Here is an 18469-nt window from a genome sequence, read left to right as displayed (position 1 = left end):
TTCACGTTTATATCATTTCCTATAACTACCATAAGACCAAATTTGACTTAAAAAGCCTTATCTCAACTCAGAGATAATTTTCAATGGAGTTCTACCAACGATCCACTCCGGAAGATATGTAGAGAACTTCTTCAAGAGCATCGTGGTGACTTCAGATCGTCAATCCGGCGAGTGACGGAGCCGAAATCGAAAAGAAAAGAGAGAGAAACCGTAGGGAGAGAGAGAGAGAGAGAGAGAGAGAGAGAGTGTGTGAAATTTTTCCTTAATTTTGACTTTTAATGCAGGCTTTTGATATTTATAGGACTGGATTCGTCGACAAGCCACATCATCTCGTCGACGAGTCCTTCAATAATTTCGTCAATGAAACCCACTCCTCGTCGATGAAATTAAGACTACTCAAAACCTCTCTCGGTATTTCCTCGTCGACGAATATTGCCTTCGTCGACGAGGTCCTCTTGTACCTTTGTCGACGAATCCCCTGTGTTCGTCGACGAGGCCCTGATAACTTCTCTTGGTTATTCCTTCCAAAGTGCAATGTCGTTGACTTCCTCCTTCTGTTACTGTCTCCATTTTCCACCCTCTTAATCATTATTTAAATACTATTATTCTTTAGGTCATCACAGGTTTAGTTGCCTGACCTCTCATATTTTTTCTTATTAAGTTCATTTACACTTCAATTTATTCCCTTGATATTATAAGTGATTATGTGGACTATTTTGTGCATTTGTGTAAGGACCTAAGGTCTTTCTAGAGTCTATGACGACATCGAAAAAAATCTGGCGTCGGTCAACCGAATCCCTAAGGCCAATCTACGGCCTTTGAGCATTCATCCTTATCATGCATGCAGATGCAGTTATTATATATAGACCATAGTAAAATATTACAGACCTGAGATAAACATAACATGAATTACAATACAAAATAAATCTTCTGGGTCTTCAGTCTTCAAGACTTCACGTGCCATCAAATGATCAAGCTAATATGAACCTGCACACAAACTTGATAAACATTAAATATAAAAAGTATTTGTTATTATCAAAACCGAGATATGACCAATAAGGTCAACATGAATACCTAGGTATTTGAAGGGAAAAGATCCGTCAGGGAATCCAGTAAGGATTTTGATACTATCAAGCTCATAGCCACTAATGCTTACAGAGTACAGATTGGACTTAACAACATTTGCTTTCAAGCTAGAAATTTTATAATACACATCCAAGCAATCCATTAGTTTCTCAATAGAAAAATAAACACCTCTGGAAAGGAGAATTAGATCATCTGCAAAAGCCAAATGTGTAATTCCCAACTCTTTACACCAAGGGTGGAAATTAAAATCTAGGTTATCCTCTAACACCTTCAGCAATCTTGATAAATATTCCATACAAATGAAAAAAAGAATGGGGGAGAGGGGGTTCTCCTTGTCTCAAACCTCTTATCCTTTTAAAGTAGCCATGTAGACTACCATTCATAGAAATGGAGAATAAAGTAATGGTCACACACTCCAAAATCCAGCCCATCATTTTGACATCAAAATTCAATTTCTCAAGCATTTCCTTCAGAAAGCTCCATGATAAAGTATCATATGCTTTTTTTAGATCAACCTTAAGCATACACCTAAGAGAGATTCTTTTCATAGCATATTTGCGTACCAATTCCTGCACCAGATAGATGTTTTCAATTATGTATCTTTGCCTCACGAAGGTAGATTGAGCTGTGCTACTCAACTTCTCTAGTTCAGGGATAATCTTATTTGCCAGGATCTTCGAGATGACCTTATAGATCACATTGCAGTAGGATGTAGGCCTGAAATCATGAACAATGTTTGCATGTTGGGATTTGGGTATTACAACAATCGCAATGTGGTTCACTTGCTTAGGTAGTTTGCCATTTAGGAAAACTTCTTTAATCGCAGCCACAAAGTCTCCCCCAATAGTATCCCAAGCCACTTTGAAAAAGTTTGAAGTGAAACCATCAGGCCCTAGAGACTTGTCCTCCCCAATAGAGAACAGAGCCTCCTTGATTTTTTCATTAGACACCTCCTTAACCATGTGAGAAGCTTGAGATTCATTCAGGACAGGGCCTCGAGTGATAACACCAGCATCCACCAATGAGCCTGCAGTTGTAGACCCCATTAGCCCCTCATAGAAGTTCAGAAATTCATCTGCAACCTGCATAAGGGGTTTTGTGTAGAATCCATTTTCTCTTCTCAATTTTGAAATGTGGTTTCTTGCTGAGTGCCTTTGTAACGCCCCAGAAAATAATATGCATGAAAGTGCAAAAAATAAATAAATAATTATAATTATTAAATTAATTAATTAACCATATAATAATTATGATCAATTAAATAATAAAATATAATAACATTATAACCTTAAATAGATATATATATATATATATATATATATATGTATGTATATAAGAATCTAGGAAGTTTAGGAGACTTCCTAGGAGATTAAAATGAACCCCCCCCCCTTTTTCTTCTTCTTGGCCGTGAGGCTACTCTCTCACACCACTTTCTCTCTCCTCAAACAAACACACACACACTCTCTCTCTCTCTCTCTCTCCCTCTTTAATTTCTTTGTCATTTCTCACTCAAATCGACAATCAGGCATTATCACGAGGTCCTAACTTCGATTCTCGTCAGAGTGGATTTGTCGTTGGGATGTCGTAGGCACCACTTAAAGGCTAAGGTAAGGGGAATAAATTATGTTAGGCTTTTATTTTTATTTTTTAAAAAATTAACTGATTAAATTTGAGTATATGATCTCGTATACGTTATATATAATTTTTTGTATGATTTAGGCATATGAAATGGGCCTTTTTGATTATTATATGTATTTGAGAAAAACCTAAAATGTGTAGGTTGATCGTCATTATTCCTGAAAAATGTATGTGTGGTTAAATAAAATTATGGAGGCGATCAAACTTGATTTTCGTTAAAAATGTATTTTCCCAAATTATAATTTAAATCGTGTGGCATGAGAATAATATGTTTTTTTTCATAATTGAATCAAAATATTTTTATGTTATTATATGGTGAAATGGTACTGATTTTATGGAAATGCTGGAAATACTGTGAATTTGTGAAATATGTGAAATGTCGGTTTTATATCGAGATACATGCATGATATTTTTGATACTGAGAAATATGATTTATACAGACATGATATTTTTGATATTGGGAAATGTGATTTATACAGACATGACATTTTTATGATGAGAAATGGAAAGACAGTTTTTATACTGAGATTACATGTGAAATTGTGGAAATAAGAACCCTAATGGACCAGTGATGGATTTGTGAGCACGATACCGTTGTTAGGATCTGAGTTAGTGCAACCACACTTCTCGGGGAGAGTGTTGGTATTAGAAGTCGATTGGGCCTGCGGGGAAATGTTGACCGCCCCTAGGTTCGGACCAGGCTACGGTGCGCCAATCGTGCTACAAACGAGAATAGTTTTAAATTAACCTAGTAGACCAACCATGGCTAAGTCCCGCCTTGGGGTTGCACAACCCGATCATGTGGGGTGATTGCATGATGGTGATATATGGATGTCCACTCAGGTTGGTTCCTCATTACAAACATGATGAATCTACATTTACAGACATGTTGGGTTTCAAACCCAAAAAAACGTATTGATCAGCTGCATATTTTTGAGAAAAATTTATGATTTCAAATGTATATATATGGATAATGAGCACAATTTTCATGATTACTCAGTTAAATTATTTATTAAATGAACGTGATATGATATTTTAAAACTCATGTTGCCTCACCCTGTCAATAATTTATTTCGTCTTACTGAGAGGTGTCTCACCCCATCATTATATGTCATTTTTCAGATGCCCTGCGAAGTATGATAGTAATTAGAGTAGCATAGTGAAGCGTGAGTGGGACATAGAGAGATTTAGATTGATTATTAATCTTGTTATTTTAGTTTATATTGGAATTCTTAAGGATATATATTAAATTGATATTGGAGATATTGTTGATATTTTATTTATGTTTTTGATAAGTTCAGAACTTCATTGTGATACTAGGATGGATTTATTGTTATATTGGGATGTTTTTAGTTACTTTGGTAATTGTTATGAAAATCTTTCACTGTGTATTTATGTGGTATCAGAGATTTATTTACAATTACACTCTGGACCTCAGTTTCGGGTTTGGGGCATCATAGTTGGTATCAAAGGTTAGGATACATATTCTATAGACTCTAGGAATGATTATTACTAGAGTATAGGTATGAAGTAGGATGGGGATAGGAATGGTTAGGCTAGGTGTGGTAGGAGCGATCGGATATAGGATGCATAGCGGAGTAAAATACAGCAAGCAAATTGGAATTTTGAAGTTTTGTCTTGCAGCCGAAAGCAGAAATTCATCGAGGGTTTATGATGATTTTTCTGGAATAGTCGACGGTTACAGAAAATTCACGACAAACCATTGATTTTTTTCTCCCGGAATGCTGCACTATGATCTTGTTTTATGTAAATAGTCACTGTAAGGAATGAGTTATCATTTGCGATACTGGAATATTAAAATAGAATTTTGTGTATTTTGGAATGTGCACACCTTTACACATAAGGGTGTACTCCTATTTCTCTATGGTTTCCTTATGATTTAGTGTGCATGGATATGAGAGCAATGGAAAGAATGTTAGTGGTTACCCTCGGATTTAGATGCTCAGAAATCCCAGTGGTTCTTTAATAGTGAAGTTGTTAGGGATACTGGTTATCCTAAGGTTTTATGAAAAGTTATAGTTCTTTGGTGTATGCTATTCTCTTTCGTGTCTCTTGTGCTTAAAGAAAATAATCAATCTTTCCATATTTCCATAAGTCAGCCATGGGACTTTGGATCACTTCCTAAGGAAAGTATAGGGTCAAAATTCAATTCCAATTTGCAATTAAAAATATCAAGGAAGTAAATTTAAACTTTGTTCAATCAAAGGAGGAATAGAAGATATTTTTACAGTCCATGAGTCAAGTGAATTTAGAATTTCAAAGAGTGAGAATCTTTCTAAAAAGTGGTTAAAGAAAACGAGGCAACAATAATGGAATAAATTTAAATTAAATGGGGCCACACACAAAAGGATATGGAAATAATTAATTCTGGTGAGTGTGAGAAAATCCTGCAATAAGAAATCATATTACTAGCCCATAAATATGCATGCAACACCCAAGGGAATATCAGCATGTAAAAAAAAATTGTGATGCATAAGGTGTCTTAAGACTCGTCCCATGATCAGTCAGGCCAGTCATCTCAAATTGGGAAGTTACAATTCTTGCATCTGTGTAACAAGATAATCTAGTATATTGGGTTGATAAGCCAAGGAAAATTTGGTTTGGAAACCAACAAAGTTCTTTAATGTATAGAAGTAGATTTCAAATAAACAAGCACACATATATAGTATGGAAGCGAAACTTCCACAGAATAGTGTCATATTGAAAGAGAACCTATAATTTGCAAGTGGAAAAGTTTGGATAGCGTGTTTTGTTTGCTTGGAGGAGAAAACCCAGAATTGCGGCTAATGAGGGTTAGATTTCCTTATTTGGTGGTTAGATGGATTTGGGAATATTTGTCTTTGCTTTTGAAAATTTGAAGAAAAGTACTCATTACAAAAAGTTAGCGAGATAAAGACTTGGATGGGGACAAAAGAAAATTAGAATGGTAAGCTTATAGAGTTGGGTTTACAAATGAATAGAGAAGGTTCTTGTAAAAGTTGTTGGCGATTATGGGTTTGGAGAAGACGAGTGTAGTTGTGGTTTAGTTTGAAAACGATCGCCCCGAGGATGGAAGGAGGTCATATCCAATTGTTTAGATTTTGTGAACAGTGGGGGTGGGGGGGGGGGGTAATGTGGAAATTTTGGTGGTTCTGAATGGGTATCGTTCTTTGGGTTGGAGCAGTGTTAATTAGAAGAGAAACTTTCCTTTTGGGTTCGATCAAAAGAGGTCGACCAGTAAGGAAAGGTAGTTGAGGAAGTTGCTACTGGAATTGTTGAACCACTGCATTTGGGGTTCAACCCATAACATGTTGAGTTAGTTGAAGAAGAAAAATAGTTGTGGTCTTTGTTTTTCATCTTTACATTTTACAAAAATTCTTTCTGATAGTGGGGAAAATAATGTAGTTTGTTACCAAGAGATTATTTTAACTTACAAATGTTAACGGTATATTTTTGGTTATTTATTTAGGGCGATTTCATTGGCGGCAAATCTTTAGAATTTTAGGATACTAATGCTTGAGGAGTAAGATTCTAGATTATATTTAGGAAATTGATATTTTTGTTTAATTGATTGCTCAATTCAGTTCCTTATCTTCCTAACATAAGTCTATGAAGGCTCGCATACATTAGTTTTGAGGGAATTGTAATGAAGAAATAAAGTTATTGGATAATGATCCTATATCACTGCATGTAGGAATGTTTCCTTGTCTTACAATTATGTTTTCATACCCAGGGGTTTCCAAAATCTTTAGTAAGGTGATGCAAGATAATGAAGGCTTTGAATACCTTAGTTTTGGTAAGTTTTCTTTTCATATATCCTTAAATCTAATGTTATAAAATGAAGCAATTATTATTGAGATTATGGAGGTTCACCGTTCCTTTGTGTTTTCAGAAGTTGAATTGGAAGTCGAAGATAAGGTCTTAGTTAAGAGTTATTTTGTAGATAAACCAATTATATTGGGAAAATATTTGACAACTCTTGTTTAGGTTTTGGAGATCACTTAAGTTGGGATTGGTCAAGACGCAAAACTGAGTATGCGTTTATTGTGAGTACTCAATAGGAATAGGTTCACTTTAAATATGATAAAATAATTTTAAGAACTAAGATTGTGATACTGCGGGAGTTAGAAACTTACTCATGAGATGAATTGGAGGTAGGAGTCGGGAATTAATTGATTTAGGGACGGGTATTGTAGCCCTAAGACTCGTCTATAGAATTCTTGGTGGTAAGGGAAGAAGAAATTTTATTTGGGGTTATAGGCTGCAAATGTTGAGGACTAAATTTTATTGAGAGAAAAATGTAACGCATGAAAGTGTAAAAAAATTAATTAATTCCGTGAGATTAAAATGAAACCCCCCCCTTTTCTTCTTCTTGGTCATGAGGCTACTCTCTCACGCCACTCTCTCTCTCTCTCTCTCTCTCTCTCTCTCTCTCTCTTCAATTTCTTGGTCATTTCTTAGCCAAATCGATGATCGGAAACCACCATGGAGTCCTAGCTTCGATCCTTGTCATTTTAATCGGAGCAGATTTGTCGTTGGGATGTCATAGGCACCACTCAAAGGCTAAGTTAAGGGGAATAAATTATATGAGACCTTTATTTTTTTAAAAAAAAAAATTAACTGATTAAATTTGAGTATATGATCTCCTATACGTTATATATAATTTTATGTATGATTGAGGCATATGAAATGGGTGTTTTTGATTATTATATGTATTTGGGAAAAACCTAAAATGTGTAAGTTGATCGTCATTGTTCCTGAAAAATATTTGTGGTTAAATAAAATTGTGAAGACGATCAGACCTAATTTTTGCTAAAAATGTATTTTTCCCGGGTAGTTAACAGTATTTTGAAAATATAATTTAAATCGTGTGGCATGAGAATAATATGTTTTATTGCATAATTGAATCAGAATATTTTTATGGTATTATATGGTGAAATGGTACTGATTTTATGGAAATGCTGGACATACTGTGAATTTATGAAATATGTGAAATGCCGAATTTAAACCGAGATGCAAACATGATATTTTTGATACTGAGAAATGTGAGAAACGGGAGTGTAGAAATCCCATGTATTTTGATACGGATTTATGTAAAATTTGAATGTAAGTTTGGAATTGTGTTTAAATCATGGAATGGAAACTAGCAAAAATATAACAGACTTCAGTTTTATCTTTCAACAAATAAACCCAACAAATATGAGTATGATCATTAACAAAAGTAACAAACCATCTCACGTGAATGCGATTAAGAGAGCGTGAGGGTCCCCATAAATCACTGTGAATCATAATAAAGGGCCAGGATGGTTTGTGTGTGGATTTTGGAAAGGAATTACACTAGTGTTTTGCAAGTTCACAAATTTCATACTGAAATTTAGAAGATGTTTTATTTGAAAAAAAAAAACAAAAGGAAATAAACATCTTAGATATTGAAAATTTGAATGACCCATCCTAAAATGCTATAACAAAATTTCACTATCCCTAGAAATAGATGCAAAATCACAAATAGTAGTTTTTCCTTGTTCACTCACATTCGCCTCCTCAAAGTAGTAAAGTCTCTCACACTCCTTAGCGCTGCCAATCGTCTTCCTCGATAATAGGTCTTGAAAAACACAATGAGAGGGAAGAAATTTAGCAGAACAATTGAAATTCTTAGTCAACTGACTAATGGATAATAAATTGGAGGATAAATTAGGAACATGAAGAACGAATTCTAGCGTGATGGAGTCAGGGAGTTAGACATTCTCTTTGCCTACGACAGACGAGAGTGATCCATCTGCAATTTTAACTTTCAAATTTCTAGCACAGGGTGAATATGATGAGAAAAAGATGATAGGCATTAGTCATGTGGTCAAAAGCATTAGAATCAATAGTCTAAGGATTTTGGATAAGTTTATATTCAATGCTTGCAAAAAATTACCTCATTGGGCTAAAGAACCCAAAGAAGTATTTGTGGAGGACAAAGCTCTATAATAACTAAACGAGGTCTAGTCCACCAACTAAGATAGATCCTGCGTCAACATTTTCTCATCAATCCCAATATCTTTGTCGGCAACCGTTTGGCATGTAAGATCTAGCAAGCTTTTGATGTTCAAATAGTTCGCAGCTAGAATGAGATTGAAGATAGTCGTTTGGTAAACCTTGACAAAATCGGTGTCCCAGGATTTGAGCTCTTCGTTGGTGCTTTGATCGTCAGTTTTCGTAGCCTCGACGCGTTTCTTGCAATATTCGATCACCTTGGCCAAAATCTTGCTGGTGACATTAGGCAGGGGAATACCGTTGTTGGCACAGTTGTCCTCGAGCATGTGTTTGATCGTCTAAAACTCAAGAGCCACAATCTCGTAGACCTTGAAGGTCTTGCCGTCGGTGCTCCTCAGCATGATCTTCCTTACTAACATAGTTGATTCCGCCTATGATACTAGAAAAGAAACCCTAATTCGAGAGTTCTTCCCTCTGATGCAGAGACGAGGTGAATTGTAGATTGAGAGCCTCGCCTCATGAGATTTAGAGGTCATTGAACCTTTCCTTTGGTCGGTGGTTTCTGCCATTGATAGCTAGGTTTAATCTCCTAACTTTGATACCATGAAATCAGAATGATTCATTTTTGTACAAGCCAATACAAACTACTTATACATTCTCTACTCTAAATGTAGTCACCCGAAGAATAATAGTATTTTAATAATAATTAGGGAAAGAAATGGAAACAGGAACAGAAGGAGGCAGTAGGCTTCGTCAACGAGTGCATAAGGAAATTCAAGGAATTGCATTTTGGGGATAATAATAATTTCAAGGAATTACCAGGACTCGTCGATGAATACAGGGGTTCGTCAACAAGTGCATAAGGAAATTTGTCAACGAATACAGGGTTTTGTCGATGAAGGTCTTCAAGACCTCGTCAACGAAGGCAAGATTTCATCGACGAGAAAATATTGAGCTCAGGTTTTGGGCCACTTTAAATTTCGTCGATGAATACAGGGGTTCGTCGACGAATTTACTGTAGAACTCGTCGACGAGGTGACGTGTCTCGTCGACGAACCCTGCAGTATAAATAGTGCTAAAACCCATTTTTCACATAATTTCAGCGTCGTTTCTTTTCTCTCTCTCTCTCTCTCTCTCTCTCTCTCTCTCTCTCTCTCTTTCTTATGGCCCCTCTCCCTTTTCTCTTCGATTTCGGCCCCGCCAGACGCCGGATCAACTATCCGAAGCCACCACGATGCTCCTGGTGAAGTTCTATGCAAGTCTGCCGGAGAGAATCGTTGGTGAAACGGAGTTGGATTTCATTCCAAATTCAAGGTAAGGTCTTTTAGTCCATTTTTGGCTTTATAAAAGTTATAGGAAATGATGTAGGTGAAGAAATACTTATATTTTATTCTGGAAAACGTTGTTTTCAGGGTGTTGTGTAAGAGACCCTGTGGGTGTTAGGCCAGTATACCATAGAGGCTTTTTAGAAGTCAGGTAAAGGAAATATGTTATGCTAGATATTTTTAAAATATTACACAGTTTGTTAAATTATGAAAATTATGTATTAAAGTATGGTGTGACTTGAGAATATGAATATAGTACGGAGATATGTTTACGAATTTTAGTATCATGATTTTATGAATTTTAGTACCATGATTATACGAATTCTAGTACCAAGATTATACGAATCTCAATACTATGATTATGCAGTTATCAGAGTTATGATTATACAGTTCTCAGTATTATGACGTAGAATTACAGTTATAGTTTATGTAGCATCATGGTTATTACAGTTATTTCAGAATCATGGTAAATCAGATAGTTGTATATAGAAATATATTATATGGTATCAGACCCTGTTGGACTATGCAATTACAGAGCACGGTACCGTTGTTACAGATATTATGTTGTGTTATGAGTGCAACTACCTATTTAGATAATACGTGGTAGTAGGTCGATCACCTAGGCCCTTGACATGGATAGGCTCCCCATCAGATATGGGTTGAGGTGGGCAGATCAGACCGATGGAGTATAGTGGTTTATCCTGGTCGACCAGTTAGGGTAGATCCCACCTACAGGCCGCACAACCCTGTTATGAGGGGTTAAATCATGACACACAGTTATCCACAAGAAAATTTTTCAGTTACTATTACGTATGTACAGATTTATAGAAACTGGGAACATACTTATGTATAACAGAAGTATTTTGAATAGTAACCTACAATACTGTTATGTTAAACAACATGAAAAGGGGGTGAATTTTATTACTTGTACTGTATTTACATATCCAGTTATACATGATTATATAGAAACAGATTTTCATAGTATTGTAGTTCATTTGCCACACCCTAGTAATAGCATATTTCGTCTTACTGAGCGTTGGCTCATCCTAGTGTTGAATCATTTTTCAGGTGATCCAGGTAGGCGAGCAGACCAAACTCGCAAATAGAGGGGCTTCAGTAGTGCCCTATCAGTGAAGTGAGTATTGTGGAAGATTTTTGTATATCCCAGCGTAGTTGAGGGTGTTTTGAGGAACAGATATATGTGTATATTTTGGGAAACATGTTAGTACTCTGGTATTAGTATTGTATATATATATTTACATATGGTTATGTTCATGTGATTTCTGCTTCTCGCTGCTTAGGTTGATGATTGGGTTTACCCCCAGTATGGTATCAGAGCATGTAGATTGTCATTTTAAAAACAAACAAAAAACAAAAAAACAGTTTATTAAGCAGGTCGTTACACTAAATATGGAAACAATCTCCTAAAAAGAATCTCACTCAATAATATACAATAAATGCCCCCAAAATCTCTCCAATATACACGAGATCTCTCCAATATACATGGGATTTCTACAATTTGGGACCTAGATGTCGAAAAGGTCGAATCAAAATTAGCACTTTGGAAAGCCATATATTTGTTGTTGGATGGTAGACTATTCTCGTAAAGACGGCCCTCTTAAATTCACCAACCTACTTTGCTTTTATCTTGCCTATTCCTGCAACGGTTGGCAAAATTAAGAAAATTCAAAGGGATTTCTACTAGTGAGGTAACTCCAAGGGGTTTAAATATCCCTTAACCAAATGGAGTAACTTATACCCCTCCATTCGCAACAAAAAGACTTGGGTATAAAGAATTTTCAGTTGATGAACATAGCTCTTCTAGGAAAGTGGCATTGGAGATTTTGCAAGGTATTTGGGAGCCTATGGAGAAGCCTTAGTATGGATACAAATAAGGTGCTTGGGAACATCAAGTATGCAAAGGTAGTGATGGTTGGAGTATTTGAAAAGGCATTCAAAAGGCTAGTCAAAATCATTTTTAGGACTCTGCAAAATTCCAAGTCGAAAAGTGTACAAACTTCCTTTTGAATGGATCATTGGGTCGAGAAAAATCCTCTAAAGCGACTATTCCCATACTTTTTTTTGTTATTAGAGCAATAGGGTACAAAGTCAATAATGTTTTTAGGTTTCTAAATGACATTGTTTTGGAATATCTTATTTTACAAACTACCAAGAGGAGCTGAATATACTATTGTCCTGGATCTCTTCAACTTGATCTATTATGTCGATGATTGCGTTTGGACTCTTTCTGGTAGAGGAAGCTTTACTATGAACAGTTTCTATCCTCAACTAGTTGTTAACAAATTTAGGAAGAATGTTGGGATTCATCACAAAATGATTCAAAATCCGATCGTTCCTTAAAAAATTTTCTTATTTCTCTAGCTTGCATCACACAATAAAATCCTCAAATGATAATTTGTAGAGGAGAGGCTGGATTTTAGTTCTTTTCTACTGCCTTTGTAAAAATGACCTTAAATTGGTGGATCAATACCTCTTGCCCAATTGGTTTTTTTTTTGCAGACAAATTTGGCATTTTTTGCTGCAGCTTCTGAATTTGTAGTGAAAAACATCAAGGACTTTTAGAGAATTATTAATCCATTGGAATTTTTCATGAATTTAAAGGAATGGAAGTAATGTTAGAAGAGCATTTCAGCAACTTTAGCATGAAAAATTTGCAAGGAAAGAAATGCTAGAATCTTTCAAGGCAAAAAGTCTAGTGCCTCGATGATTATTGAAAATATTTTAAGCAACTCATTCCAATGGAGTCGATTATGTTCTGATTTTTCTACACTTAATTGGGAGGAATTCTTGTCTTTGCTCTCTTCCTTGGATGACTAGTATGGGCTATTGTCTAGTTACTTGTTTGTTTTGTTTTTTGCTATTTTTGTTCAGATTGGAGTTAATTTTGTTGGTTCCATTGTTGTCTCAAATGCTCAAGCAGCTTGTTTGAGCATTTTTCTTCCTTTAATAAATTCATTGTTACAATTTCTATTTTCAAAAAAGCTAATGACTATTACACTACAAGATACATTTTTCTTTTCCTTTGGAAAACGCTAGTCCTATGTTGCTTAATTGACATTACTCTTTTTTTTTTACTTATCACATAAGAAGTTGTGCACTTCTTTCTAACAAATAAATGAGAACTTCAATAAATCAACATAAAAAAAACAGATGTCCATATGAATACACACACACATTATATATATATATATATATATCATGTGTACATGCAAGTAAAATAATGTTGTGATTTTCTTTTCTTTTCTTTTTTTTACGTCGGGTGTCCTGACTTTTTTTATCCCTGACTCAATCCAAGTGGCAACTCCCGTTATCAGGCACACCTTGGCGTTGTCCTAACGTAACCAGACTAATCCCACGCCTATGGAAACTTTACTTTGTGGATTTTAGTCATAGTAGTCCAAACATCACCATATTCCTTAGACTAAGAATCCCCAAGGACACCAAAAATTTATTAAAAAAAAAAAAAAAGTTATGTTTGCCTAACCATGTTGTATTTTAAACAATGACTAAGGGTGAGTTTATCCCTTTTTTTCTCTTAACTTTCCTTCTTAAAAATAAAAGTTGGGTCTATCATGTTTGATAAATAGTTTTTTCAGCTTTTAAAAGCTAATTAAATTTTAACTTTTTAAAAAAAATTTAGAACTTAGAAATTTGATACTTTTAAAAGCAAAAAATTGACCTTTTTATTGAAAGACAATTTTATCCCATGGATTTCTCTGATACTTTTTTGATATCACAAAATTACCTTCTCACCTCTCCCGCCCATATTTTTTTCCATTTTTTTTCATAACTCAAATAAAAACTTGGACCAATATTAGTAATGATAATATTTTATACATATATTTTTGTGATGAATAATTTTGTAACCATTTTAAACCATAGTAGTTATTCTTACATGTTAATTTCAAAAATTTGTGTTATTAATATTTAATTTAGTTTTTTGATAAATAATTTAACAAAAATACTCATAAACTGACAAACTATTTTAGTCATTTCAAACATTTTAATCAGCATATAACTTTTTTACCAAACACTTAATGCTAGTATTTTTTTTTTTTTTCAAGAGCTCCTTTTTCATAGAGGGACCAAACAATTTTTGCAGTTATTTGAAAAGCTTCTTTTTCACAGAGGGATCAAATAATTTTTGCGGTTATTTGAAAAACTCTTTTCATTAGCTCTTTTTACACAGAGGGGCATGTTGCTGCCAAAAATTGGTTGGAGAACATGAATTGATCTCTAACCGTGTCCACCTACAAGGAATCAAACAAGAGAAGCTTGACGAACCTAGACTGTACTCCAGGAGATTGCTCCGATGCCTACATCAAGGAGTATGAGAAGATAAAATTATTGCAATAGTAAAAATATATGAGAATGAGATTAGATGAGATGCCCTACCTCCTCCCGGAGTGTCCCCTTTTATAGTAGTAGGGGGAATGCCTATATTAAATTCAGTTTTTATGCGTCACTTATTTTGATGGTAGGAGGTTATAATTTAATGGGTAAAATCCAGCAACACCCCCTGAGTTTTCTAGAAATGACAGTTCACCCCCTGTGTTTTCGGAAACTACCAAAGAACCCCCTGAGGTTTAATTTTATTAACAAAATGAACATTTCCTTAGTTGACCGTTAGTCAACCGTTATGTATATGTAAAAAAAAAAAATTAACTATAATAAAATGATATTTTAAAAATGAAACTAATTTAGTAAGTTAAAACTAAAAAATTGATCAACATAATGTCTTAAAAACTAACTAAACGACTTGAAAACCTAATTGATTATGAAATAAACTGGTCCATCCAGTCCAACCACTTTAGATAAAATTTCAAAATTCATTCTTTATAAATTAAAATTATAAAATGTGATGTTAGTTTTCCTGTGTGTAAAATACGAATACTAAATATATTAAAGAAAAATAAAAATTATATTAATTGGTTGACCATTGCTTGACACAATTCACGTAACTTTTCGTGATATTATTAAGTTATTATATTATGAAATATGATATTCAACCAAATTGATAAAGTAGGCCACAAATTGATCATTTGTCTTATACAAATCAATTTTTAAAATTATATTTTATTTCTTAAGGATATATTTAGTCATTTTATTTTCATGAAATTAATATATATAACAAATCTTTTGTAACCATATAATTATTTAAGTATTTTTTTTGACTTATTTGTATTTTTTATTTAGTTTTCATTATTTTTAAATTTTTTAAAAATAATAATTTAATTATGTTGTTATGCTTATGTCAATTTTTATGTCAATAATTGATTTGGCTTAATCAATGAATGTTCAAATCACTTATAAGTTTGATTTTAAAAATATATTATAATTGACTAATCAACTTGTCCAATTTAATTTATTAAATTAATATCATTTTCTTAATTTGTCTTATCAAAGTTGAATAGAAGGGTAAAATTATCATTTTGTTAAGGATTAGATTTATTTTTTCAAAAAAATTAATAGTTGACTATGGTCAACTAATGGAAGATTTATTTTGTCAATAAAATTAAACTTCAAGAGATTTTGTTGTAGTTTTCGAGAACTCGGGGGGTGGAGTGTCATTTTCTAAAAAGTGAGGGGATGTTTCTGGATTTTATCATAATTCAATTTAAGGATATTTATATTTGGGAGTAATGGTGGTTCTTTGATTTTGGTCTTTTATTAATATATCCTATTAATCTTAGCTATATCAGTTGCTTCCCCCTTTTACTCTCAAGTTTTTAATCAAATTTTCTCAACTCAAGAGTACTTTGGGATGTCAATACTCATGTGGGCAATTTTGGCTATATTTTAACCATTTGGATGACTTGGAATCATTATGAGTTGTTTAGGCTCATTCGTCCCAATCTAAGTCATTTTTTAGTGAGTCGTGCTCACTTCTTGTTGCCTCATGATCAGTTGTGCTCATCAAGTGGGCATCTTCGGGTCTCATGAATGGTGCTTATTAGATGGGTCATTTTCTATGAGTCGTGCTCACTTCTTTTTGTCTTATGAGCTATGCTTGTCAAGTGGATATCTTCGGGTCTCATAAGTGACACTCATTAGATGAGCCATTTTTGGTGAGTAGTGCTCACTTATCATTGCCTCATGAATTATGCTCATTAAGTGGACATCTTTGGGCCTCATGAGCAATGATCATCAGATGGGTAATTTTTGGTAAGTTGTGCTCACTTGTTGTTGACTCGTGAGTTGTGCTCATCAGATAGGACATGTTTATGTCTCATGAGTTATGCTTATCAAATGGGCCATTTTTGGTGAGCTATGATCACTTCTCATTGCCTCATGAATTGTGCTCATTCAGTAGACCATTTTTAGTGTGTTATGCTCATCTCTTATTTCTTCATGAGTTGTGCTCATCAAGCAGACATCCTTTATTTTTGTTTTGGTCAAGTTTGATACTTTCACAGCTACCTCTAGTGGCACCTTGTTGCTTCTACTTGAGTAGCCTCTGGATCATATTCTACATGATCATTTTCTTCTTGTAGGATCATACTAAACATATCTTCCACTCTCTTTTGAAAAGCTAAGAATTCGTTTAGAGACACACTTGTGATGAATTGTCTACTAGTGTGGTGTGGATCGATTGGGGTGATTGATCCCTAGCAACAGATCTTGATTTGGGGTTATGTGACATGGTCATGGTCAAAGATAAGAATCCTCCCAATTTTCCACAAACGACACCAATTGTTGTTGTCAAAAATTAGTTGGAGAACATAGAGTGATCTCTCATTGTGATCACTTGCAAGGAGTCAAACAAGAGAGACTTGAAAGATCCTGTGGATACTGCAGGAGATTGCTCTGATGCCTAAGTTATGGAGTGCGAGGATAAAATTATTGCAACAGTAAGAATAGATGAGTGAATAGATATGATGAGATGTCCTAACTCTTTTCGGAGTGTCTCCTTTTATAGTAGTGGGGGGCATGTCTATACTAAATTTAGTATTTATGAATTGCTTATTTTGATAGTAAGAGGTTATAATTTAATTTAAAGATATTTATATTAGGGAATAGTGACGATTCTTTGATTTTAATCTCTTATTAATGTGTCCTATTAATCTTGACACAACTTTTACATTTATTTAAAAAAGTTCTTTTCATCCACTTCTTTAAAAGTTCCTTTTAAAAAGTAATAACTGGTCAAACCAAACCTAAATTTTTGGATATAGGATATTGTAAGAAAGTTTTGAGTACTCCCGTAAGTAACTAAAAGTGAGAAATCTCACAACCCAAGATTATTGACGCTGCTAAATAACCTAAATTAATAATTATGGCAAAAGCTCCATGAGCCTCGTGACCCATATATATATCTCACAACCCAAGATTATTGACGCTGCTAAATAATCTAAATTAATAATTATGGCAAAAGCTCCATGAGCCTCGTGACCCATATATGTATGTGTGTGTGTGTGTACCGCGCGCGTTTTTATGTATGTATGTGCATGTCGATCTATCAGTCTGTTGTGAGCAGTTAGCTATGAGGTCCAAATTAACTTGGGCGGTAATTCATGTGGCAATCATGCCGACCTGCATAAAGGATACAAGGAACAGACTGTATCATATATATGTGTGTGTGTGTATGTGTGTGTGTGTGCGTGTGTGTGTGTGTGAGAGAGAGAGAGAGAGAGAGAGAGAAACTGGATCATCAGAATGAATGGATTATTGAGAAGCTAGCTAGGTGCATGCATGCGAGAGGGCTAGCAAGCAATATGCATGTATAGATATGGGTTCATATATAGTTTTAACCTCAACCTGCGTGTGCATATTGCCTGTACATGAATGCGTTTGATCCCAGGGATCGAGATGGAGAGAGGCGAGGAACCCATGTTGGAGAAGGGGAGCACGTGCAAATTAATTAAAGCGTTTAGCGGCATTAATTTTGAAGAATGCAGAGGGATTTGCACGTGCCCTGCTTCTCCAACAAGGAGCTACCCGCCCATGCATATATACTGCGATCTAAGTGCTGCCAAGCTATAGCTAGCTACTATGGACAACGTCTACTCGTCCAGGGGAAATCTATGCTTACTGTAATGCAGGCCATTGGTATATATAGGAAGAGAGAAGAGAATAAGGATCTCGTATTTTAAGCGCAAGCTATATCTAGTTAGCTGGCTACGAGGCCCACAGAGAGAGAGAGAGAGAGAGAGAGAGAGAGAGAGAGAGAGAGAGAGAGAGAGAGAGAGAGAGAGAGAGAGAGAGAGAGAGAGAGGGAGAGCAATGGAGTAATAATTTGGCAAGTACTGTTAATTGACGTAGTGAAGACAAAGCTCAACCCATGCCATGCCATCATTGATCCACTGCCCCTGCTACTCAATTTTCAAAGTACCAAACGAAGCTTTGTCGGCCTTACAAATTCGCAAAAGCTACCCAACATATTACTATGCTACATTTATATATATATATATATATATATATGA

At 34.8% G+C, this 18469-nt stretch overlaps 1 protein-coding gene across 1 annotated transcript; it reads right to left on the bottom strand.

Annotated features, from left to right (window-relative positions):
• Positions 1 to 8720: 8720 nt before the first annotated feature.
• LOC131156070 (SKP1-like protein 1A) lies at positions 8721 to 9026 on the bottom strand. The gene has a single exon (XM_058109519.1). The coding sequence runs from the start codon at positions 9024 to 9026 to the stop codon at positions 8721 to 8723; it is 306 nt and encodes a 101-aa protein (XP_057965502.1).
• Positions 9027 to 18469: the final 9443 nt, after the last annotated feature.

This window comes from Malania oleifera, chromosome 5 (genome assembly GCF_029873635.1).
Source record: "Malania oleifera isolate guangnan ecotype guangnan chromosome 5, ASM2987363v1, whole genome shotgun sequence".
Taxonomy (NCBI): Eukaryota; Viridiplantae; Streptophyta; class Magnoliopsida; order Santalales; family Ximeniaceae; genus Malania; species Malania oleifera.
This window is presented reverse-complemented; position numbering and strand designations above follow the sequence as displayed.